Raw genomic sequence first — 25,670 nt, 5'->3', positions numbered from 1 at the left:
TGCATCTATATCCATTTTGAATATGTTGTGGAATATCAATCAATCAACTAGCATTTGTTCTTGATCACCTTCATTAAAGCAAACTCTTCCCCTTTGAGATTCACATTATCCAAATTTGTCACCCAGTCCAAACCTAGTAGCTGTTATCTATAGAGTATCCTACTCCTACCACACCACCTGATAATGCTATTCTTCATCTTTATTGTGATCTCCATTTCCCCTACCCTCTAGTTTTTCCTTATATGCATTGACTACACTATTAATTCTCTTACCCACTTGTTCTTGAATAGTAAATCCCTCCCTCCTCTTCTATAATTGGATTTTGTAATTATATAAAAATGTTGTTGATTTTATAATAAGTGGGGGCAGCTAGGTGGCACAGTGGATAGAGCACCAGCCTTGAATTCAGGAGGACCCGAGTTCAAATTTGCTCTCAGACACTTAACACTTCCTAGCTGTGTGACCCTGGGCAAGTCACTTAACCCCAGCCTTTAAAAAAAAAATAGATTTTATAATAAGTTTATTTCATAGCTTGCAAATTTGCTAAGGTGTTTTATTTTCTTGATTAGTTTCATTGCTGATGCCCGAGGATTTCCTAAGTAAACCAGCAGCAGCAAATAAAAACAGTTTTGACTCTTCTTTGGATGTCTTTACACCTTTAATTTTTCTCTTTTCTTACTGGTATTGCTAGCATTTTCAGAACTACTTTAAATAATAATAGACAGAAGGAGCATCCTTGCTTTATTACAGTATTTATTGAGAAATTTTCTATCATATTGATTGCTTTTGATTTTAGAGAGATACTTTTTATCATATTAAAAAGTATTCCTCTCTGCCTGTTTTTTTTAAATTTATAAATGAATGTTACATTTTGTCAAATGATTTTTCTGAATCTATTGAAATTATATAGTTTTGCATGGTTTTGTTTTTAATATGATTAAGTATATTAACCATTTTCCTAACGTTGAACCATCTTTGCCTCCCTGATATAAGTGCAGCATGATTATAAGGAATGATTTGAGAGATAAAGTGCTGCCTTTTTTTGTCTCAGTTGGTAAATCAATATTCATTAATGATATTGATCTATAGTTCTTTCTTTGCTTTATCTTTTCCTAATATAGGTATTAGGACTATATTTGGCTAATAGAAGGAGTTTGGCAAAATTCTGTCTCGTTTTTGAGAATATTTTTTTTAGTATTGCTTATTATATTACATTTTAAAAATGCAAGTGCTTAAAGGACCCCTAAAACATGCTGGAGTGTTAGAATTGAATTGTACTTCTTTCTCCTCTCCCCTACCCTCCTGCCAGTTACAAAGTACTATTTCTCTTTATAGGCAAAGTGTTACCAGTTTATCACTTCTTAATTGTCTGCCTGGGATTTTAGGTGAGATTTATGCTCTAGAATTGGAGGAAGAGAAGAATGAACTGAATCACACTTTAGAGGTTTTATACCATTTCAATTTTCTTAAACTGGTCTCTGCTACAAAAGAATTTTTTTTAATTTTCAATAGTATTTTATTTTCTATATATATGTAAAGACAGTTTTTGTTTTTGTAAGACTTTGTGTTTCAAATTTTTCTTTCTCCCTCCCTCCCTTACTTTTCCTCTCCATGACAGCAAGTAATCTACTATAGGTTAAATGTGTGCAATTCTTTTAAATATTTCCACATTTTGTCATGTTCTGCAAGTAAAAATCAGACCAAAAATGAGAAAGAAAAAAATAAACAAATAAAAAATTACGGTATTACTCTGATCCATATTCAGTTTCCATAGTTCTCTGTCTGGATGCAGATGGCATTTTCCATCCCAAATCTATTGGAATTGCCTTTGATTATCACATTGTTGAAAAGAGTTAAGTTCATCACAGTTGATCATTACATAATCTTCTTGTTACTGTGAACAGTGTTCTCTTGGTTCTGCTTATGCCCTCAGCATCAGAAGAACATTTTTTAACACCAGTATTCTCTTTGTGATACTATTTGCTTAGGAATCAAGGAATACCATGATATTGGATAGGTCACAATTGCAGCTGGTCCGAGGGTCAATAAAAAGATGTAACATGTATAATTTAGCCATAGCCTAATATCATTGATGACTTCAAAAAGGTCAGATCTAGATTTGGATTTAGATTACCTAGATATTAGTCTCAGTACTATCACTTTGTATATTTCATGCTTTGGACTCAGTTTCCTCATCTGCAAAATTAGAGTATAAGATCAGATGATCTGTGGGATCCATTATGGCATTTAGATTCTGTGGTTGTTATAGAATAGAAGGTGGACCAGCCATCTAGCAAGTATGAGGGACGGACAAATGGACAGTTCCAAGACCTGCCCTGGTACCCATGAAATATTAAAGGAACAAGATGAAGAGGAAGAACTCTTCAAACAAATTGTTTGGCTCTTCATTGGAGAATTTCTGGAGAACATAGACAAAAATAGCATGGCCTAAAAAGACAAGGGAAAATTACTGTCCCATACTGGGGGTAAGGGATGGGAGGTAAAGAAAAGAAGGAAACAAACCTTTATGTGCCAGGTTCTGTGCTAAGTACTTTACAAATATCATTCCATTTGGTCTTCACAACAACCTTGAATAGGGAGAATAAGTGCTTTTATTATCCCAATTTTCAGTTGAAGGAACTGAGGCAAATAAAGGGTAAGAGACTTTGCCAAAAGTCAGACAATTAGTAAGGGTCTGAAGCTAAATTTGAACTCAGATTTTCCTGACTCTGGGCCCCAGTGCAGTATCCATTGCACCACTCACTGCGAATATACATCCCTTCCTCACTGAAATCCACTTCAGTTGCCTGTCATGACATCACCCTCTGATGTCCTGATCCTCTTCAAGAACAAAGGACAAACAACAACAACCCATGCTAATGATAATTTTGGAGTCAGCAAAGTGTGGGAAGTATGAAGTCCCAGAGTAGAGATGAGAATATTCTCTGTTTTGTGCCTCACCTTTCCCTAAGGGACAGTATTTGCTGTATATTATACTTGGACAATACTATTTTCTGGATATTTGTTAGTGAGTTCTACCTTAGTAGCAAGTACTAAAAGTGTGGAGAGTAATGGAAAATTAGATGGATAGATATATAGCTCAAAGATTTGATCAGTATGGGACCATCTCACTAGGACATTAGGAAATCTGTCTCTTTGTCTCAATAAACTTTACAAGTCCAGGATAAACTAGACTTTTTCTAATATTCCTTCCATCTGTAGCATTCTGTCCTTTAAAGGCCTTTCTCATGTTCCAAGATCCCTTCTAGAGATTTGTGTTATTTCCTTGCTAAAATAATGTAAATGAAGAATCAAAGTATTTTCATATAGATTTTTTTCCTAGAATAGTATGGGGGAATTTAGGTCCTATATTTTATATACACATGCATATACTTTTATATATATATGTAGTGAGCTGTCGTCTCCAGAAGCTGCTGGATCGCTCTCTGGGAAGAGATCTGCTGTGTCTACTCAAATCTCTCAGACAGATTCTTCTTCCTGTAGTGAACCGTTGTCTCCAGGTAGTTGCTGTTAACTCTTGTCCTTAGAAGTGACTTCCCTTCCTGCAGAGAGCCCCGTCAGGCCTGATGTATGCAGAGAGTCTTCCTCTTTCTCTGAGAGTCCTCTTCTTTTATTCTCCCAGAGAATGGGCGTGGGATAATGCAAGGGCTTCTGGGAAGAACCACCCCAGCCAATGAGCTTGCCCCCTCTATCAAGTCAACCTGAGTTCTCACCTTGTAATTGTCCAGAAAACCTGAATTCTCACCTTGTCACCGTCCAGACAACCCGAGTTCTCACAATCCTAACATATATATATATATATACATGAGAAACAAATATATATATGTGTGTGTATGTATATATGTACACACATATGTGTGTATAGGCAGAGATATTATATGTTAATATTTCAGGTATGGTTTGTATTAGATCGGTGCTTCTTAAACTGTGGATCATGATCCCATATGAGGTTAGGTCACCAAATGTGGGGGTTTTAAAAACTTTGGCAACATTAAAAGGTATCAAATATTCCGCTAAGATGTAGCTCTTTATGTAAAAATAAACAAGTACAGGGGGCAGCTAGGTGGCGCAGTGGATAGAGCACCAGCCTTGAATTCAGGAGGACCCGGGTTCAAATCTGGTCTCAGGCACTTAACACATCCTAGCTGTGTGACCCTGGGCAAGTCACTTAACCCCAGCCTCAGGGGGAAAAAAATAAAAAAAATAAACAAGTACATGGATCTCAATCATATGCAATTTGCTTTCATCTTTAATAAATTATAAAATTATATGTATACCAGAGAATTGTTTTAAAACAAAGTTCTTTAGGATTTATTATCAGTAAATGTTTGATTTTATACCTATTTTATATATCTACTACATACCTGATTTTGTGTAAAAAATTTCTTGGACAAAAAGAGATTATGAGTGGAAATTTAGGTCCTATATTTTATATACATATGCATATACTTATACATATACATGAAAAACAAATACATATGTGTGTGTATACATGCATATGTGTGTTTTGTTTTAGATGTTTGTTTTAGATGATCTCTGAAATCTTTTACAACTCTGAGATGGTAAGATTCAATGAAATAGTATTTTGACCTAGGGAAAAAACCTATTTTCTCCATTGTTTCCCAAAAGTTCTTAGGTTGATGTTAGGATGATGTTAGGGAAAATAGACTGGTGCAGTGGAAAGACCACAAAACCTACAGAGAGCACCTTGATTTCTGACTCTGCTACTAAATTGATGTGTGATATCTGCCAACTAGTGTTATATACCTGGGCTTCAATTTCTTACTCTGTAAATAGAAGAAACTGATCTAGAACATTTTTAGGCTTCCTTCTGGATCTAACATTCCATGTTCTAATGCCTCTTCCAGCTTTGAAATATTAGATTCTATGATTACTAAAAAAGTGGGAGAATTGAGTTTCTCTAGATGGTTTGGCTAATGCAGTATTGTCTAACTGACAGTGAAGGGAGATTAACAGGAAAGAGTTCGATGACTTCTTCCAGGATGCTCAGTGACTCGGATTCTTTTTTGTTGGTTCCTCTCCCAGTTGTATCATTTGCAGACAATCCCTTAAATACCAATGATGTACATTAAAAATACTGTTTGATTATACAAAGCTACAATACTTTGCCAACTGATATTCTGAAGATTTCAATAACATTAACTGGGCCTATGTATAATTTATACAGCTCAATAAGACTTGGTTATATTTCTATAGAAATATATGCCAAGCCAAGTCTACTGATCATTGTATTATTTAAAGTATTCATAATTAGAGCCTTTCAAGTTAGTTAGATTGCACATTAGCTTTGGATATTTACTAGCCATGAGGCCCTGGGCAACTCACTCATCTTCTGCCTCAGTTTCCTCAATTTTAAAATGGAATTAATAATAGATCTATCTTAGAGCTATTGTGAAGATCAAATGAAATAGTATTTGTAAAATTCTTAGCACAGTGCCTTGTGCCGACTAAGTGTTTAATAAATGTTTGTTCCCTTCCTCCTCCTTTTAATCATTTTCTATAAAGTTCAGATAGAAATGTTCCAGTTGTTATCCTATTATTATATGCTTTTATTCTTTTATATTTAATGTTCTATGAACTGTTAAGTAAGTGGATAAAATAACTGCTTTTTGTAGCTTACTAAAAGTATTAGAACATAAGCTTCTTTTATATAGACTCGCACTGAAAACTTCTTCAGTACAACCTTAGTAGCAAATAGGAAAATGGTTGTGTAGTCAGCCTCTTGAACTCCTGTGCTAGGTTTCTATCTTTTTGAATTTTTTTGTCTTGTTTTTTTAATGCCGCGTAGATCCTCAGAATATTTAACATGGTGACATCTATTTAAAACATTCTAATTTTATGTTGATAGGGGCTTTGGTTTGTAAGAATATTCCAGAACCAGTACAGTTTATTAGTTGACTTTTTCAGGATGTTTTGAGGTCTATATTCATAGTATATGAATTGGTCAGCTGTCCCTCCATGAAGCTTCTGCTGTGTTATTCTAGCCAAATCAGATGTCTTAAAAGCTGTCAAAAGGTGCTAAATAATTACTGGTGGAAATGACATGTTATATAATTAGTATTGTTACTTTGCATAATCTATACTGATCACTAATTCCAGACTCATTAAAAAATAAACCTTTTGTACTATTTGGTGTTGAGGACTTGCTCCTGAATTGCCAGCGTGTAAACCTCATCATTTCTATAAACAAATCATCGCTGCTTCGGTTACAGCTAGCCATTTTTATTCTGAGTCTACATTTCTGAGGCAGGCAAACTGCTTACTGGAACTGTGTGGTACGGAAAGCATGCCAGTCTTAAGAGTCAGCAGGCGTCCATTTAAGATCCAGCCCCTCCTCCTCCTAGCCCTCCTGTCTTTGGGCAGAGCATTTTATTTCTGAGGATCACGTTCCTTATCTATAAAATGGGAATAATAATCTTTTCTCTGCCTACCTCTCAGAGCTGTTGGGAGAAATAATGGATATAAAGCATGTTACAGCCATATAAAAAGTGAGTAGTTTTATGATAATTATGAGTGATGATAATTCCATCAGTTTTCAGGTAGTCCTGGGAGGGATACATTGTCTAGCCCTTTTGATTTCCATAGGAAAAGCTGAAAGCCTTGTTTAAATTTGCCCGGCCTAATCTTTTTTTCCCTGGTTTGAACATAAAGAGAATCAAATGCTCTTGGTATGTACTGATGGTTTCAGTTTCCACTTCCAGCTTCAAAGACCTTGTCCTCCTCGGCCTCCTCCTCCCAAGATCCAGCGCTGGGCGCAGCCCGTGAGTAGCTGGCAGTTTTGCCTCCCTTGCCCCTGCCTAACACTGCCTGAACCGCACTCTCTAACAGCATTACTAAACTCGGGCAGTCTGGATTTGCCAGTCTCTGTGAGAATTTGGGTTCTCCCCTCTCACTTTTTCTTGACAAGTTCTGCAAGGTGGATGAAAAGGTGGCTGGGCTGCTGCGTGTGCTGTTTCCTTGGCGTGGATTCTGTTTTGATCAGATTCTGGGAGTGGTCTAGTGGAAAGAGCCCTGGATGTGGAATGGGAGGAATAATCCCAGTTCTGACCTAAGGCACTGGACTTCTCAGTATCCTCCTCTGTAAAATGAATGGGTTGCTAAGAGGGTAATAGGGTATCATAAAAAGAGCATCAGGTTTGGGGTCAAAAGACCTGGGTTTATATCTCAGCTCTGTGCACTTACTAGACTTATCACTTTGAACATTTCCTTCTGTGAACCTCAGTTTTCTCTTTTGTAAAACAAGGAATAAGGAAAAAATTTGGACTAGATGTCTCAGAGTTTCTCTTTGCAAGTCACACAATTCCCTGACTAATTAATTGTTCTCTCAGATCTCTTCCAGCTCCAAAATGGGACAACATAAGAGAATAGGAAGAGAGCTAGATTTGGAGTAAGAATACTTGGGTTCAGCTTCCAACCTACAATTCAATCTCTGTGCCTCAGTTTCCTTGACTACAAAGGAGACATAGTAATACCTAACTACCTACATCATGGGCTATTATGAAGAAAATGCTTTGTAAACTTATATAGAATGGAGAGTTTGTAAAATTGTATAGAGTGCTATATAATTATGATCTGGAATTATGATTAAATTCTATGATGTTTTAGCCCATGAGCTTTAAAGCCATGTTTGAAAAGACTTATTTTTTACAAAAGAAGTAAGAGTCTGGCAGCAGAGTCCACAATTTCTCCAAACACTGGTTTGGAAATACATTGGATGCCTTCTGTTTTGTGAAAAGTAAACAACATTCAGAGATTATCAAACCTGCTCAAGTGAAGACAGGCCTTTAGGCCTGAAGAAAGGCATTTAGGAGCACTGCAGAAGTGGAATGAACTTCATTTAAAATGCAAGACAAAGAGCTATTACTAGAGTTATCTGGGATGAATGTGGGGCTGTAAGTTATTTGTAGGGGAGATCATTCATTATAACCTACATTAATAGCATATCTGATTGCTTACTGTCTCTAGGAGGAAGGCAGAGATAGAATTTGGAACTCAAAACTTTTTTAAAAATGTTTTAAGAAATTGTTTTAACATGTAATTGAAAAAAAAATAATATATATATATTTTAAAACGATGACCTATGTTAGTCTTTAAAATGTTAGCTAGAACCTGAAAATAGTTGGAAGAGATCTTAGAACACATAAAAGTATATTTGAAAAGGATATAGAATACAGAATGTCAAAACAGAATCTTAAACCCCACCTTAGAGATAATCTAATCCAGTTCCTTCCCACTGAATGGGCATGGAGTGTGTATGTGTGTGTTGATTGTTTGCTTCCTAAGTAAATAAGAATTTCTAAATCCAGATTCTAGAACTTGTGAAAGCTATGGAGACAGCAGTATGCTAGGGGATCTGGTTCATGAGTACTGCTTCATTTTTAATCATTGACGCATGTTACTCTGTCTCTTTAACATTCCCCTTTTCCAGTTTGGGTGTTCCACTATCCGTGAGGCAGATGTCAGTTTCCTTTCTGTTCACAGTGTGTATATATGTGACTCTTGGTGAATATGAATGTTTTTATCATGATTGTACTGTATGAGTGATTCAAGATTGAATTTGATGGAATTACAGATTACCTTCAATTAACTGGACTGTAATCAGCTTTGGAAAGTGCATTGAATTGAGCACCAAAATATTTGGGTTTGTATGCTTACTAGTTGGTTGACTTGGGCAAATAAATTAACTTATCCTGAAGTCAGTTTTCTTAACTATAAAATAAGATTTGACTAAATTATTCTAAAATACTTTTTCCACACCAAGTCCAACAAATTGGTGCCACCAATTAACTTGAATGGTTCTGCCCCCTACTTTTTAGAAGCAGTTGTGTGGTACAATGAAGAGCTCAGAAATTGATAGAGGATTTAGAGCTAGAAGGATACTAGATGGTCTTATCCAGTACTTTTATTTACAGAATTCAGGAAATTGAAGGCCCTACAATATTAAGTGACTTGCCTAGGGTCACACAACTGGTAAAATAGTAGAGCTGGGATTCAAATCTAGGTACCCTAACTCCAAATTCTGTGTTTGGAAACTTGGATTCAAATCCTAGCTCTGACACTTCTAACTGAAACATTGGAAATTCACTTAACTCCCATGAGCCTTTCTATAATATCAGAATAACCATTATCTTATACTCTCCACTTCTTCTGATGGTTGTTGGGAAAGTCTTTTGTAAATCTTAAGCATCCTATAAATATTTATTATTATTAAAAATACCTTAATAAAGATAGTAATAATAAATAATAATAAACTTCATTCAGAGGAGTAAAGAACTAAATCTTTTGCCAACTTTTGTAAGCCATAGTTATCCAATGAGTGGCCCTTTGGAATTTTACTCACTGAGGTCTTTGTTAGCATAATCCCTTTAATAATCCTGGAGGTGTGGAGGAGGGGCAGGGAGGCATCTCTGGGCAATGTGATTCAGTTGTTTCCATTTGAATCAAAGCACATCTTGCTGGCTCTATTTAATCTTTCAGCTGCAGTACATTACAGCTGTTGGGATGATCTGTTCATGTCAACTGTTTCTGCTCCCTCTGTGATTGATAACAGGTTAGGAGAGTAAACATTGCCGTAAGAAAAGCACCAGTTGTATTTCAGCTGCGACATTAAAGTGCTGGTGGAACAGAGGATGCTACAGGAGCAAAGTGAGATGATTAGAACGTACTTCTGCCGCCAAAATGTGTTTATGTTTACATGAACCTTATTTAGAACTTTCTTGTTCTGTCCTTTCTCCCTTTCATCCCTCTGGGCAACATGGGCTGATGGTGTGATCTTGGACGAGTCTTTCTCTGGGCCTTAAAATGAGGAAGTTTCTGGACAGCTCATGGGGCAGTGGATAGAACGCCAGCTCTGGAGTCAGGAGGACCGGGGTTAGAGTGTGTCTCCAGATGGTTGCCACTGGCTGTCAAGTGCCCCTGGGCAAGTCACTTAACCCTGGCTGCCCCACCCCCAATAAAAGAGGAGGTTGAACTAGGGGGCCCCTTAAAGCTGCTCCTAGATCTTGGAAGAAGTGAGAGAGGTGCGAGTAACTGGAGTCCCCAAAGGTCCAGAACCCAATCGGTCACCCTAGGAACTCTCACTCTTTGTGACTTAAATGTCCGAAGAGTAAAGTTTATGAGAATCTTGGTAATAAAAACCCTCAGGGTTGTAAGCAGGGCTGAACATACTCCTTTGTCAAAGCTCCAAGCTGCCACATCCATGGCTGCTATTGTATAAATGAGACAGGAAGAGAGGGGGACTCTTAAGAACCTTAGAACTGGACGGAATCTTTGTGATCATTATGGCCATTCCACCCCTCATTTTCCAGGTAAAGAAACTGAGTCTACAGAAGGGAGAGGCTTTTTCTGGGTCAAACAGATAGCAGTAGAGGGGGGAACCTCTTTACCCAAGATCATGTCATCTTCCCTCCTAGAACTTGTGGAGTGCTTTGCTCTCACCAGATATCATGGGTGCAAGTTTTACCTAGCAAGGCTCATTATATAATCAGCTCCTTTGGTAGGAGGGGCTGCAGCCAAAAGATAGGGGAGGGTGGGTAAGGTGCAGCTTTGTACCTAGTCACCTATGGCTGGAGTTCAAATGTTACCAGGATATTTGGGTTTTCTTTATTTAAAAAAGAAGAAGAAGAAAGCATTGAAAATGTCATCAGTACTAAAGGCTAGTGGGAAGAGGGGGTGGAGAGTGGAGGGGGAAGGCTGACTCTCTCCTGACTGCATGTGAAGCTCTTTATAAGCTTCGTATTTATTATTTCTCTCCCCCTCTCTCCCCATTAAAATCAAATGTACTCTGCGCTTTTGTATTCAATACACATTTAACCCTGCCGACTTAGATTTCTCAGGTTTTAAATCCAGTGGGGAATTGGCTAGTTTCCCAACTTTCCCCTGAAGTCCCCCTTGAACAGGGCTCTAAATCCTTCTTAGCATTTTCTCCCCTGACGCTGCTGGTCTCATAACACTGGTGGGGCCATACGTGTGTATGTTGTTTCCCCCAACCTCCCCCACACACACACACAAAAAGAAAGCAGAACCAGAAAGGTGAAAGTGTTCACAGCATGCTGACAAGCCAGCTTTGCGCATCATCTTCCTATTGCAGCTTAATTAAACACTTTTCCTCTGTATGTATCTCCCTCTGTGTCTGTCTCCCTCTCTGTGTGTGTGTCTCTCTCTCCTACTTGCCTTTCTCTCCATCCTCTGCCCCTTCATTTCTCTAGCCCTTTCCCCTTGGCCGTTGCCTCCTTTTTTTCCCTTTTGTGCCCCTCTCTCCATTTCATCTTCATCTCTCCTTCCTTTCTATTCCCTCCCGCTTCCCCCTTCCACTCTGTGTCTCTTCCCTTCCTATCCTCAGTTATTTCTTCTCCTCCCCTTCTTTCTTTCCCTTTCTTCTCTCTCCCTCCACTACTGTCCTTCTTTTCTTTCTTTCTCTCCCCTCCACCCTTTCTCTGCCCATCTTTCCCCCTCCTTCGTCTCCCTCTCTGTCCCCCTCTCCTCTGCTTCCCCCCTTCTCCCTCTCTCTGTCCCTCTCTGTCCCCCTCGCCTCTCCCCCTCTCTGTCTGTTTTATCATCCCTAATGAAGCAGTCTCCTCCATCGATCCTGCTGATTGCCAGCCCCATTCCTTTTGTTTGTTGGCACTGAGCCATTCAGCTGCACTCTGACAGCTCAGCTCGTCTAATTAGCTCTGTTGTTCTTTTCCCCATGTTTCACCACGTTGCAAGTTCAGTCGAAGTTGCCACAAACTTAATCCTTCCATTCTAGCTCTAAGTTCACATTCTTAAGCTGCCTTTATTGTAGAGAGGAACAGCCCTGTGTGAGGACTGATCCCCCAGACCTTCACATCTGACCTTTCCTGCAGCCTCCCTACTCCCATCGCCTCCAGGAGCAGCTGCAGGCAGCCTCGCCCCTAGGAGCTTCCCCATCATCCCGGCCCTCCACTCTTTCTTTGAAATAATAACAGCATATCCCATTTCTACAGCACTTTGCTCACCACAACAGAGATTAATAATAATAGTTCCTATCTCTATAGTGCTTTACCATTTACAGAGAATTTTTCTCACCAGACATGTGAGAGAGTGCAAGGAAGATAATCCCTATTAGCAATGTGGTACAGTGGAAAGAATGCTGAATTTCGAGCTCAAAAACCTAGTTTTGAATTCCAGCTCTGACACATATTAGATATATGACCCTGGGTATTCACTTGGTTAACTTCTGGACAAAAATCAGTTAACTTCTCTGAACCTCAGCTTCTTCCATATGGTGGGAATAATTATATTTATATTACCTGCTTCACAGGGTAATTATGAATAAAGCACTTTAAATCACCATAGAAAGGTGAATGGTTAAATTTGTTATATACAGGTGGAGAAAACAAGGCTCAAAGAGATTTAAGAATATTAGTAATCCTGATTGCTATTGCATTTAGCACTTTTTTCACAGAAACCATGCTATCAAGTGCGATACCACAGCATGATTATTATCCCAATTTTGTAGATAAGAAAGCTGAAACAATGCCAACACAGCCCAAACTGTAAGCAAGTTAGTAGAAGGGTCACAGTTTAAATTCAGACCTTACTAACTCCAAACCCATTGCTTTTTCCATCATACCCAAGTTGTCCATCATTCCCAGAGTGTGACAATCCCTGTGTCATTTGCTAGACTTAGGTATACATATTGACAAGGATTTAATAGGATCCAGCCACTGTCCGGGCTTGAAGGTTTTAGACACAGGTGTTAGAATGTGTCTGAGCACATTGAAAAAACATCAATTCCAGATTTGCTTTTAATTTTAGTTATTTTTCCCTTTTTTAATGGGGGGAAAAGTAGAGATGTTGGTATCCCCATCGTAATTGTTTTCCTTCCTCTTTCAGCTATCATAGTACAGTAGAAAGAACACTAAATTTTATAATGATCCAAAGTTGATGAAGAAATACAAGAATAAGAATAAGTTTGGGACTTGGGGTGGAGCAATGGTGGTTAGTTTTTTGGTTGTTTGGATTTTCTTTTTCAGTAGTTGTGTTTTGGAGGAAAGGAGGATCAAAAAAGGAATAGAAAAAGGTGGCTAAGATTCTGATAACAGAGCACTGACAGAAGGCCGAACCATTCAATTTTTATTTCACTTCTGTTTCTTTGCCAAAGAAAATTATCCCAGTACTACAAAGGACAGAATGAATAGAGCTAATAGGCGCTTGAAATGCAACATAAATTTTAAAAATGCCAATCTGCCTTCAGTGAATTCAAGTTACAGAGAATGAGTGAGCTACATTCCAGGGTGGTGGAAAAACTGGTGGAATTGCCAAACTATTCTGAGGGACCTTCAGGTGACTGAGGAGAGTGGGAAAGGTGTCTCACAACTGAAGAAAAGCAAATGTCCTGATTCTCAAAAAAAGAGAAGAGAGACAGTAATAAATTAGCACTTCCTTGACTTTTTTTGTGTCATGGACAATTTTAACAATGGGATCAAAACCTGTGGACCCCTTTTCAGAATAATGTGTTTAAATATGTAACATAAAGTGCATATGAAATAGAAAATTATATTGACATGTGGTCATCAAAAAAAAGTTGTGGGGGTTTTTTGTTTGTTTTAAGTTCATGAACTCAGACCAAGAAACCCTAGCTAAACTGTAGTCTAATCAGCTTGATTTTGTTTCCTGGAAAAACCCTAAATGGATTTTTAAAGGAGTAGTCAATGAACATATAGAAAAAGGAGATGGTTTACAAAGAATCAGCATGGCTTGAGCCAGCACAAGCCATGTGAGGCTAACTTCATATTCTTTTTTAAACAGTATTGCTAAATTAGAAGATCAGGGGAACACTGCATATTTAGTTTCCCTGGTGTTTAGTAAAGTGTTCAACAAAATCTATCATGTTGTTATAGACAATATGAAGAAATGTGGACCCAGTGATCATCTGATTACATGAATTTGTAACTTAACTGAATGGCTGAACTTAAAGAAAAGACAGTAATATGTTGACTATATGCTATGATTTACATAAAAGTATAGATGGTATTCTTTTTTATTTCAGTAGCATTTTATTTTTTAAATACATGTAAAGATAGTTTTCAATATATATTTTTGCAAGGCTTTGCGTTCTAAATTTTTCTTCCTCCCTCCCTTACCTTTCCTCTCCCCAAGGCAGCAAGCAATCTGATATGTTAAATATGTACAGTCCTTTTAAGCATATTTCTATATTTGTCATGCTGTATAAGAAAAATCAGACCAAAACGAAAAAAGAAAGAAAATAACAAACAAAAAAGGTGAAAATGCTATACTACAGTGCACGTTAAGTCTTCATAATTCTCTCTCTGGATATGATTGGCATTTTCTATATAGATGGCATGCTTATCAAATTTTTAGATGACCCAAAGCTAGGAGGCATAATTGGCATGCTGGGCTAAATCTAACAAGTTGGATTCAAAAAAACTAGTTTCACAAATACAAAAATGGGAGAAGTGTAAGCAGATAGCACTTTGTCTGAAAAGAAAATTGGGAAGGTTGAGTGGCTTTGTAACTTCAGTTTGAAAATGGAGATTTTAAAAGTTAACATGATAGTAAGGACATTGGGAGGCATTATGACCAAATGTAGAGAGAATGGGCTTCTTCTCAAGTTCTTCAAACATATGCCAGATGACTACTTACTTGTCACAAAAATTGTAGAAGGAATTCTTATTTGGGTCCGAATGGAGAATGGAGCTGGTGATCACCAAGTTCACATTTAGTTTGAAGACTTGGGGAATTGCCTTACCTGTGCCACTCCTGTTTCTGTCACTTGCTAATTGTGTAACCCTGGGCAAGACAGCATTTCTCTGACCCTCAGCTTCTCATGTCAGGAAAATGGGAGTAATAATACTTGTTCTGTCTTTCCAAGATAGTTGTCAAGAAAGTTCTTTGTTGGACTTCTAAAAAGTTACTTATAACCTCTGCTTCTTCATGCTTTTGATGGTCAAATAATAGCTATCCTGCTACTATATAGGTTTGGTGGGGGGGGGGGTATATACATGAGCACACATATACATATATACACACATGTGTGTATGTATATGTGTATAATTATGTATATATAATCAGATATATTAGGTGTATATATAAAGCACATTCTATCTAAATGTCAACTATTAATATTACTCTTCTAAAAATGTTTCTCCTCTTTTTTGCACAGTTGAGGGACTATGAGTGTGGGGCACTGTATGTATCCTATTATACTGTCAGACTTGACTAATGTGTTAATTCTGCTAAATTTCTTTTTTTTTCCTTTTTCTTTTTTATTCAATTTTAAAAGGAGTGGCTTTCAGAGTAAAGGAGAAAAGAGATATATCTGAAATTAATGTGATCTAAAAACAAAAGAAGTCAATGGTGTTTTTTTTTTAATGTAACAAATTTCAATAACAAATATATATATATGTATATATATATATATATAAATGCATACATATATAATATGTAGTTTTGAATTTGGAAATTACAGCCATTTTGGCCAGAGAGAAATTGTGTAGCTGCCCAGCTCTGTTATTTGACCACAACCCTTATAATAACTCATTTCAATAGTATTTTAAATTTTACAAAGCCCTTTCCTCTTAACCACCCTAAAAGGAAGTGCAAGGAAGATTCCCATTTAACAGATAGTAAACTTGAGACTCAAGGAAGTTTACATAAGTAATATCTGATAGGGCTTAGACTTAGATGAACAACCAATACCCTCTTAAATCAGCATCTACGCAGGGTTAAGAAAGACTGTGGAAAACTGAAGAGTTTCCAGGAGGGCCAGCACAATGAGGAAGGACCTCAAGATCATGACAGATGAGGAATAACTGAAGGAACTGGGATATTTAGCCCCTGAAAAGCTTTGGAGGGAAGAGAATATGATTGTTGTCTTTAAGTATTTTAAGTATTGTCAGGTGGAAGAGTGATTGACTTGTTCTGCTTGGCCCCAGAGGGCAGAACCAGAGCTCCCAGCATCCCATGATGATTGTGAGGTTGAAATAAGATAACAGATGGAAGGAACTTTGGAAATTTTAAAAAGACATAAAAGTGGCCCCGTCTATGTGCTTTACAGTCTTCGGGAGTTACCCTGGGCACTGAAGGAAGTAACATTCCAGACTTGAACACAGGTCTGCCTACTCCAAGAGCAGCTCAGTTTCCACTATGCCATGCTACCTCTGTGGTTAATTGCTTGTTGAGGATGGTATCTCACAGGCCACATGGAAGTTTTATACGAGCTGCAACTGAATAAAAGCCTCATTCACATGGACAAGCCTAGGAAATTTCTCGTTACTTTTTCAATTCCTTTGGCCCAGGTGCCTTCTTCAAGAGCATTGCTATGAGGATGGTCTTTAAAAATATCACTATTGGGGCAGTTAGATGGCGCAGTGGACAGAGCACCAGCCCTGAAGTCAGGAGGGCCCGAGTTCAAATCTGGTCTCAGACACTTAACTCTTCCTAGCTGTGTGACCCCGGACAAGTCACTTAACCCCATTTGCATCAGGGAGGGAAAATCACTATCAAAGTTCCTAGACACATAGAAAACATTAAATTTCATTTTGTTATTGATGAAGTGGAAAGAGTGCTGACTTTGACGTCGAAAGACTCAGTGTCCTCCTCTCTGAAGTAAAGGAATTGGACTCGATAAATCTCTAAGGTCCATTCAAATTCTGGATTTCATGTCTTAAATGATCAAACCTCTCTGAAGTGAACAGAATCTTGCTGACATACAGTTGATGTGAGATGTTTGCCTTTTATTCGTTGGCAGGTGACCCATTTCAGCTTTTGAGGGTGCTGTTGTCAGACTTTGCATCTTCCTCCCCGATGTCCCAACTCACTCCCTGGCGATTTTCTCTTTCTCTGCCTTATAGGTCCGCCCGCCAAGACCTCAAGTTGTCAAGCGACCAAAGAGTAACGTCACCATGGAAGGTCGGAGAACTTCAGTGTCAAGCCCTGACCAGTGAGTATGACACACGTCATTCGCCTCATCCCGCAGAGTGAGCCAAGCAGAAGCCGGTGCATCTTCCCTGTGGAGCCCCTACCTCTCCTTCCCCTCCTGTTCCCCCCCCCAGCTTGCATGAGGTCAGGCTGGGTGTTTCCCAGACAGGTGGCTCTGGGAGCAGACGTCCTTCTCCCATCGCGGCCTTGTGTGGGGAGTGTCCAGAGGCGAGAGCCCGCGGCAGAGGCGGTCTCTAACTGTGACGCCTGGACCCGAGGCTTTTAAGTCGAGGGGCTCAAAGACACTTTGAAGGAAATTCATTCAGTTTGAATCCGTTTCTCCACTGTTGTCTTGGCAGTGCAGAGCCATAGAACTGTGACCGTAGATGTTTCCCAGACCGGGGAAGGGGCGCAGAGAACTTGCCTAGATTACAGTGCCAAGATTCATGTTTTGCTGTTGTTGCTGCTGCTGAACCATACAATACTGTCTATGACTCTTTAAGCACACAAAGTGTTTTTTCCCAACAAACCTGTGAGAGAAGCAACGGGCATGTTCTCCTCTCTCCCTCTCCTTCCTCTTTAGCAAACTAACGTTAAAGGAGAAGTAGGTCAACATTTACTGAATTTTGAGTTATAAGGGACCTTAGAAATATATTCTGAAACCAGCATTTTTACAGAGAAGGAGACTGACCCTGGGTGAGGGCAAAGGTGTGGTGAGTGTCCAGCTAGAATTTGAGCCTAGCTCTTCAATTCCTGTCTGCAGGCACTAAGGACTCTTCCAGCAGAGTCCCCCTCGGGGCTGCCCCGCCTTCAGACTTGGACAGGTTTCTTCTAGCTTGCACATTCACGTAAGTGCTGTGTGTCAGCTAGGCCTGAAGGCGGATCACTGCGGTCCAGACTCTCTCCGAGCCTCCCCATCCTCCTCTGTAGAACGGGCGTCCTTCTGGTACTGCTCACTCGCAGCACGATCGTGGGGACGAGGGGCTGTGGTAGCTCGGGCTGCAGCGGGCTCCGGCTCTGCAGGTACTATGATTTCAAGCCTCCGGGTGGGCAGCAAGAGGCACCGGTGGGAAGTTGTCAGGAAAAGTCACTGAGATCCAGATGAACCCAACCAATCCCATGTTACAGAGGAGGAAATGGAGGCACCCTCCCCAGGGGAGAGGGAGGAGGAGCCTCGCCTGGAGCACTCCCCAGGAATTGGGAGAGCACCAGGCCCAGGGCTCCCCCCCCTTCAGGGGGAATGCTTCCTAACTTAAAGTTGCAAGAAGAGTAAGTTTCAGAGTTGTCCGTTCGCTTCAGTTCCTCAGACACACGGGCACTGGGGTGAAGGGGAAGTCACGGTCTTAAATGGGCAAACATCTCTGAAGTGAATAGGCAAGAGGTCAGGGACAGGAGGGTCCCGGCCACCTCCTCTGCCCGAAGGAACCGGCCCCTTTGGAAAAGGCGCAGTGACTGCCGGTCTTCCAGCGGTGGAATGAGATTGCCCCCTGGTGGATGGCTTTCCTCATCGCCGCAAAGGGCCTTCTTCCTGGGCCTCCCGGGACAGACCCCTTCTTCCGCCATCCCGGCCGGCCCGCTGTCCCGGTTGGGTCCGGACGCCACGTCAGACCGCACTGTGGGATTTAGACTAGCCCAAAGGGTTCTGGGCGATGGAACTGCTGCCTGAAGGGGTGGGTTAGTGAGTCTTTTCTTCTTCTCACTTGTTCGTTAGTCAGGTAAATGCAGCCGCCGGTATTTCCTACACAGAAACCACTTAAACAGTTACTTAGTAATGTTCCCAGTGTTGTTTATAGTCGGCTCACGGCTTTCTCTCCTTAAGTTCCCTGCCCTTCTCTGCGGTATGGCCCTTGGTCCTCCAAAGCTGCAGCAGCCTGCCCAGGCTCTTGGTCTTCCTGAGCACCGGGGCGGGTGACGGCTCTCCTGTGGCCCGAGCATCAGGCGCCCACGTGGGGGATGCGGCCAGCCACAGCCGCTCCCAGAGGCGCCCGCTGAGGCCCAGGGCCGCCTCGCGGAAGAGCCCGTGAGTCCTCCGCTCACCGAGGCCGTTGTAGCTGAAAGACAGTGGTAGTTCTCAGAGTTCGGTTGTAAAATTAGTGCGTCTGCCTCGCTGGGGCCAGTATTTCTTTGAAGCTAGCAGTTCAGGAATGACTCTTACAGATGAGGAGACTGAGGTAAGAATAACTTACCCAAAGTCACAGTTAGTGGGAGGCAGAGATAGGGCCCCAGCCCCATCTCCCAAGTGCCGTGCTGTGGGTGCCGGGCTCTTCGGAGGCCTCCTAGAGTTTGTGTCTTTCTGGCACTGAGAGGCCCGAGCAGATCAAACTTGTGAAGGCATGAGTCTGAGCACGCTGGCTCTTCAGGGAAGTGTCAGCCAAGGCCATCGTAGTCATAAATAAAATTTAAAATCCTACTGTGGGTTTTAGACAAAGGATTATGTTTTGGCATTTTGCTCTGAGGAATGGTAATGAGTGTGTGTGTGTGTTTTCTTTTTTTTATTTTAAATGACTCCAGGAAAAATACCCAGTACACCCACTCTCCCATAATGCCAGTGACATTTTTAGTGCAGCCCCAGTGTTTTCCTAAGTGTCTCTTTCTGTCACCCTATCCTCCTCCCTCTTGCCTCTCCACATCCAAATGCCATGTACATCATAAACAGCCTTTCCATGTGTTTTTCTCAACTGTCACCAACTTCAACTTGGCAGGACCAACTCCTGCAAACACAGGAAGGATCCAGTGGGGGGAGGGAAATATATTTTAATAAAACAGGCCTGCTATGAAATATTGTTCTAAAAACAACAACAACAGCAATCTGCTTGCATCATACAGGGAGAATTGAGAACTGGAGATGGCAAGAAATGAAGCCTAATAGGTCCTGACCATGGCCACTTTTGACTTCTCCAGGAGAATACCAACTAAACCTAACTGAAACTCCTGTGGACATTGAAGGGCATCTTCTATTTGGGAGATTTGGATGGCAAAATGCAATTTGAAACGCACAAAGCCCGTGTGGTTTCTCAATGCCACTGGGCGTCATATCTCAATTCTAACTTCCCAATAATGTTTTAAGTAATTAACAGTGATTAGGGAAGGATAAAGTAGATTAAGTCCAACATGTTGGGTTCCAAACTTGAGCAACAGGGATTTGTCCCCCAGACCATAACCATCATGGTAGGCTGCATTCAAAAGCAGAAGGACCAAAGTACTAGTTATACTAGTTACGAGCTGTATGATCTTGGATAAATCACTTCATTTCTCTGACAGTCGACTTCTTTGTCTATAAAATGAGAAGTTGAATGGCAGCTGTAAAACTCTATGATTGACTTCTAAAGTCTAAAAGTCCAAATGTGTTGTCTTTTTTTCTTCATTTTATAGCTAGTCAGAAAAAGTGGTCCTAGACTTCTCAGTTGAAATCCTGGTTCTGCAATATGTAGTCAGATCCTACATGGGGGGGGGGGGGACTTTTTTTTAAAAATTCCATCTTTTTTAACCTAAGGAATAGAACATTAGAATACAGATTCTCAGAGCTGAGAAGAACTTCAGAAGTTATCTAATAGTCCAACCCCAAAACAGGAATCTTTCTACAACATCTAGGAAGAGTGGTATTTAATTTGGTTTCCTCTAGGGGTAGATAATTCACTCTCTCCTGAAGTTCATTGTAGGAAAGTACTATCTTTTAGGAAATTTTTCCTTGGCTCTAACTTAGGACCAATCAGAATAAGTCTAATAATCTCTCTTCCCCATGACATGGTTTCAGATATTTGAGGACAGTTATCCTGTGCCATCTTCCTTCACTCCTCCCCCTATCTCTCTGGTTTTTTTTTCCTTCTCCAGATTAAATATTTTTAGTTCAAGTTCTCTCACCAACTCAGTTACTTTTCCTCTAGATTTGTTCTAACTTGTCACTTTCCTAAAATGTAGTGCCTAGAACTGTATAGTGTACTCCCTATATGATATAATTAGTGCAAAGAGCATCTGGACTTTCTCTTGTCTCTGTGCAGCCTAAGAACAATATTAGCTTTTTTTTTTTTCTGTTTTACATTTCACTAAATGAAAATTGTTTTATGAAAAGCCATTAGAAAAAGATGAAAAGTTCTATTTTCAAAGGCATGTATGTTTTTCAGTCATGTTTTAGCCATATGTGATACTTTGTGACCTAATTTGGAGGTTTTCTTGGCAAAAATAGTGGCGTGATTTATCATTTTGTTATTTAGCTCATTTTACAGGTGAGGAAACTGAGACAAACACAATTAAGCATAGCTAGTAAGTGTCTTCAGGCAGAAAGATATGTCTTTCTGACTCCAGGCCTGGCCTCTATCTACTGAACCACCTAGCTGACCATAAAGACTGGGCTGCCATACATATCTCCTCCATCCCCAAACCTAATCTCAATCCAGGGCCAAGACAGGTAACGTGGTACAGAAATACTATTGAATTTGAAGTAAGAGAACCATAGTAAAATTCTTGCTATACTTAAACAAGTCATTTAAGTTTTATGGGCTTCAGTTTCCTTAACAGTAAAATAAAAGGATTGGACTAGATAATCTCTTTCACTCTAAATTTGTAATCTTATAATCACATAGTTCCTCTTTATAAGCATCAGTTTGTGGAGTTGGTGACTAAAGGTCTGTGGAGTGAAAAATGTAACTAGGCCAGGGCCAAAGATCTGAATTGGAGAATTGAATCAGTTCTCAATCCCAATATGTCCTGGTCATATATGACCATGATCAAGTCACTTCAATTCTGTGTCTCAGTTTCTTCATCTATAAAAGGAAGATAAATGTGTTTGTACTTCTTTTCTTATAAGAATTATTTGAGGAAAGACCTTTGAAACCTAAACACTGTAAAATGAGAAAAATTATCATCTAATCCAACCTGAACTAAAATTATAAATCTGCTAAAACATTTCCTTCAAGTAGTTCATTAAAGACCTTGACTAGTACAGTGGAATAAGAGGATCTGGATTCAAATCTCAACTGTGCTATATATGTATCCTTGTAACTGTATTCTTCAATGAGTCTTAATTTTTTTCCTCTGTAAAACAGAATAAACTAACTGATATATAAGGTTCCTTCCAGCTTTAAGCCCTATGAAATCTTTGAAATTTATTGCCCTTCCCCCAAGACAATTCATTCCATATAATATTCCTTGAATATTCAGTCCCCTCCCAAAGGATTTTAGCCTGTGACCTGTATTGTCCAAGCAGAGGGCTGGTTTGGGGTTGAGGTGCATAGGGAGTATCTGCCAAGATGGCCATAGGGCATCAGCAACATCCGTCAGGCCTATTTATGTCGCTGTTCAGCTCTAACCTCAGTAAAGGTGGCCTTGTTAATCCTTATATGGGAACATTTCAGCATGAGACAGGGGCCCTGACCCCAAATCAATTATTTTCAAATGTATTCTTAATGTACTCCCATTGGACCCTCAGTTCTACTCCACCGAGGCCTATTTAATTTTCTGACTGTCTTAGATATACAATTAGGAAATAAAGGGTAGATTGCAGCCCCTCTGTTGCCTCCCCCTCTAGAGGGCAAATAACAATAATAATAATTCTCACTTTTGTGGAGCTTTCATTTCAAATTGCTATAGTCCCAACAGCCCTGGGAAGTAGACTTTGTTAGAATTATGTTATTGACATTTTTTTGGTTTAGGAAACTGAGGCTCATAGGATCTAGATGAGTTATTTAGGATTATGCAGTTCCCTTGAGCCAGGGCTCCAACTTAAATATCCTCACTCTTAAGTCCAGTGTTCTTTCCATGATATCATGTCCCCAAAGAACTTCATCATCCTGGAGACTGTATCAGCCTTGGTACTCACATTTAATAAGGGATGTGCCTCTGATTGAAGGGGTGGAGAGCAGAGCAAAGAACTCTTTAAAGAGGGTCCTCAAGTTCTCTCTCATTTCCCATCCAGCTATACTCCTTTCAGTTAGACTCCATCATACCCATCCTCCAGGTGCCCTCCCCTCCACTTGTTGTGTATTGTCTTCTTAGCCTGTAAACTCATTCTCCTCAAACCTTGCAAACTGGCAATAAGTGGCAATAGTCACTGTTGGAGGGATTGGAGAAGAATAAACACTCTAAAACATGGTACAACCATTATGGAAATAACTATTTGGAATTATGCAGATAAAGTGACTAAAATTCCATACCCTTTGAACCTGAGATGCCATTACTGGGTTTATACCCTAAGGAAGCTGTCAACAAAAAGAAAGTCTCCCCCCCACACACACACCAATATTTATAACTGCATTTTTTTTTTATGATAGCAAAGAAAGAGAAACAAAGTGGACATCCATCTATTGAGAATTGACTAAAAAAAATTGTGATATGTGAATGAAATACAATTACTTTACTGTAGGAACTGTGTACAGAGAATCATGGAAAGGTCTACATGAGTTGATTTAGAATAAGAAAACAATATGTGCAAAAACTATGACATTTAATAGAAATTCCAACACACACACACACACACACACACACATCAAAAATGAATGTAACAAAATTACAATGATCAAGCAGGATTCCAGTGAAGAAATAAGAGAAGACAGCCCCAATCCATCCCTTCACAGAGGTGGGAAGTTTAAGAGTATTGCCTAAGGTTTTGGACTTTTTCAGTACAGTTAGGCTGGGTTTTTTTTCCTTTAAAAAATACTATTGTATGGGATAGTTCTCTGGAAAAAGAAAGGGGAGAAACACTGATGATAATTAGAAGATAGCAATAAAAATTAATTGAAAAAAAATCAAGAACTTTTTTCATATTTATGTCCCCAATATTTAATATAGGGCTTGCAATATAGTAGGTGCCTAATAAATGTTTGTTGACTGACTGACCTTATAACCCCAAGGGCACACTTTCCTCAGAGGATCCACATCTAGCACACGGGTATGAGAGAGAGGGGGAATGCCAGATGTGGAGAAAGTCTGCAGGCTTAGTTAATTTTAGATTGCAAAGGACTCTGAGGACTGCTTCTGACCTTTGGTGGGAAGCATTAAGTGGCTCCTGAAAATTGACCTTCTGTGTTACCACTAGAAAGTCCCTAAAAAAATAGGGGAAAGTGATGTTGCCAAGCAAGCCAGTGGTAGAAAGTTCATATGGGAGATGGCATGTTGTGATAGAGTTCTGGCCTCAGAAATAAGAGGCCTAGGTTTTAGTTTTATCCTGCCCTACGCTAGCTACCTGTGTATCATCCCACTAGCCACTTAGTCTCTTAGGGTCAGCCCCTTATCTATAAAGTGAAGGGGTTGAACTGGGTGGTCTTTAAGACCCCCTGCATTTTCAACCTTCTATGTTCCAGCCTGAACAAGCATTGTTTCAAGACCCCTTTCTCTTCAATCATTGCATCTTCTATTACACTCTTTACAGATCTAACATTCTGTAGGCCAGGGTCACTTTGAGCTATACTAGTCTGTGTTTTGAATGTTTTCTTTGCTGTGTTCTAGAGACCCTCCTAGCTCTTGCATTTTAGGATTCTATAATGCTATAACTTCTCTCTCTAAACATTTCTTTTAAAACAAAAAATTCCTAAAGTTTTACCTACGTAGGTGCCCAGAGCAGAGAAAAAATGTGAAACAAAACCTCCTTCTACCCCAGATCCTCTCATTCCTACCATCTACAAAAGGAAGTTCTCGTTTCACTCCTGGATGAGTTCCTTTCCCTGCCTCCCTTTGTTTATCCAGGTCTCATGGTATCAGGTGAGTTCTCAGGCTTTCCATTTGTTTAAAATGTAGATGTTGCTATTATATTTATTTAATACAATTGGTCAATCACTTATTAAGTATGTAGTATATTTAAATCTGTGCAAGGTCCTGGGAATATAAGGACAGAGAAGACTTGAGCGAGGATTGACATGGGCAAAAATAAGAAAGTGTGAGAAAAATGCCAAGGAGAAGACCATGTAGAGTATAAGGAGAAAAATGAGGAGGGAACCTCTAGAGCAAGAATAGCTCATGGAGAAAGGACACCTGAGGTAGACCTTAAAGGAATGGAAAAATTTCAAAAGGTAGAAATAGGAGGACAGGCTGGGCAATCTTTGGAGCCAGATTATCAAATTAGGAGCAAGGTCTGTATCTATTTCTACATATATTTTATTGAAGTTTTTGGAGTAGAGGAATACCTTAATAGGAACTCCTATTTCTTAGGATTTAGAAAGTTTCTTCTCTGTGAGATAACTAATACAATTATTGTCAGGCCTATTTTGCAGAAAAGGAAAACTGAGACTCAGGAAACTTGATGTCTTGCTAAGGATCATTCAGCTAGCAAGTATCACATTCAGGATTTTGAACTCAGATCCTTAGACTCCATACCCAGCTTTACTTTACACTCTGCTGTGCTGCTGCCTTAGTGTATTAGGAAGATCTCCTGCATAGCAAGATGATTTTCCTCATGAGAAAGGTAGTGTGATGAGAGCAGCTGTCACCTTCAGCGAGGTTGTTTTCCCCCTACAGAAGCTCAGAGTTGGAAGGTGCTTCGGAGTTCAGCTAGTCCAATCCCTAACTGAACTGGAACACCTTCTGCGTGATCCTCTCAACAAGTGGTCCTCCGGGCTTTGCTTGACAACCTCTACTAAGGGGGACCCTGCTATATCCTGAGCATCCCATTCTACTTTATGACAGAGCTAATAGGGAATCTGTCCTTACATTAAGCCTCAGTTTGCCTTTTTGTAATTTCATCCCCCTCCCCGTCTCCATATTGTTCCTATTTCTGCCTCCTGGATCTAAACACT

At 39.8% G+C, this 25,670-nt stretch overlaps 1 protein-coding gene across 6 annotated transcripts in view; it reads left to right on the top strand.

Moving 5' to 3' along the window:
- The window catches only part of DENND1A (DENN domain containing 1A), a 701,497-nt gene that overhangs the window by 649,242 nt on the left and 26,585 nt on the right, over positions 1–25,670 (top strand). For 4 of the 6 annotated variants that reach the window (XM_074293045.1, XM_074293043.1, XM_074293040.1 and 1 more), the window contains 2 exons: positions 6,744–6,803; positions 16,881–16,969. In XM_074293045.1, coding sequence (XP_074149146.1) covers positions 6,744–6,803; positions 16,881–16,969 — 149 coding nt within the window. The remainder of the gene's footprint in view (positions 1–6,743; positions 6,804–16,880; positions 16,970–25,670) is intronic. The other 2 variants (XM_074293044.1, XM_074293042.1) reach the window with 1 other exon arrangement.

Source organism: Sminthopsis crassicaudata, chromosome 2 (genome assembly GCF_048593235.1).
Source record: "Sminthopsis crassicaudata isolate SCR6 chromosome 2, ASM4859323v1, whole genome shotgun sequence".
NCBI lineage: Eukaryota > Metazoa > Chordata > Mammalia > Dasyuromorphia > Dasyuridae > Sminthopsis > Sminthopsis crassicaudata.
Note: the sequence above shows the minus strand (reverse complement) of the source record. Positions and strands in the feature narration are given on the sequence as shown.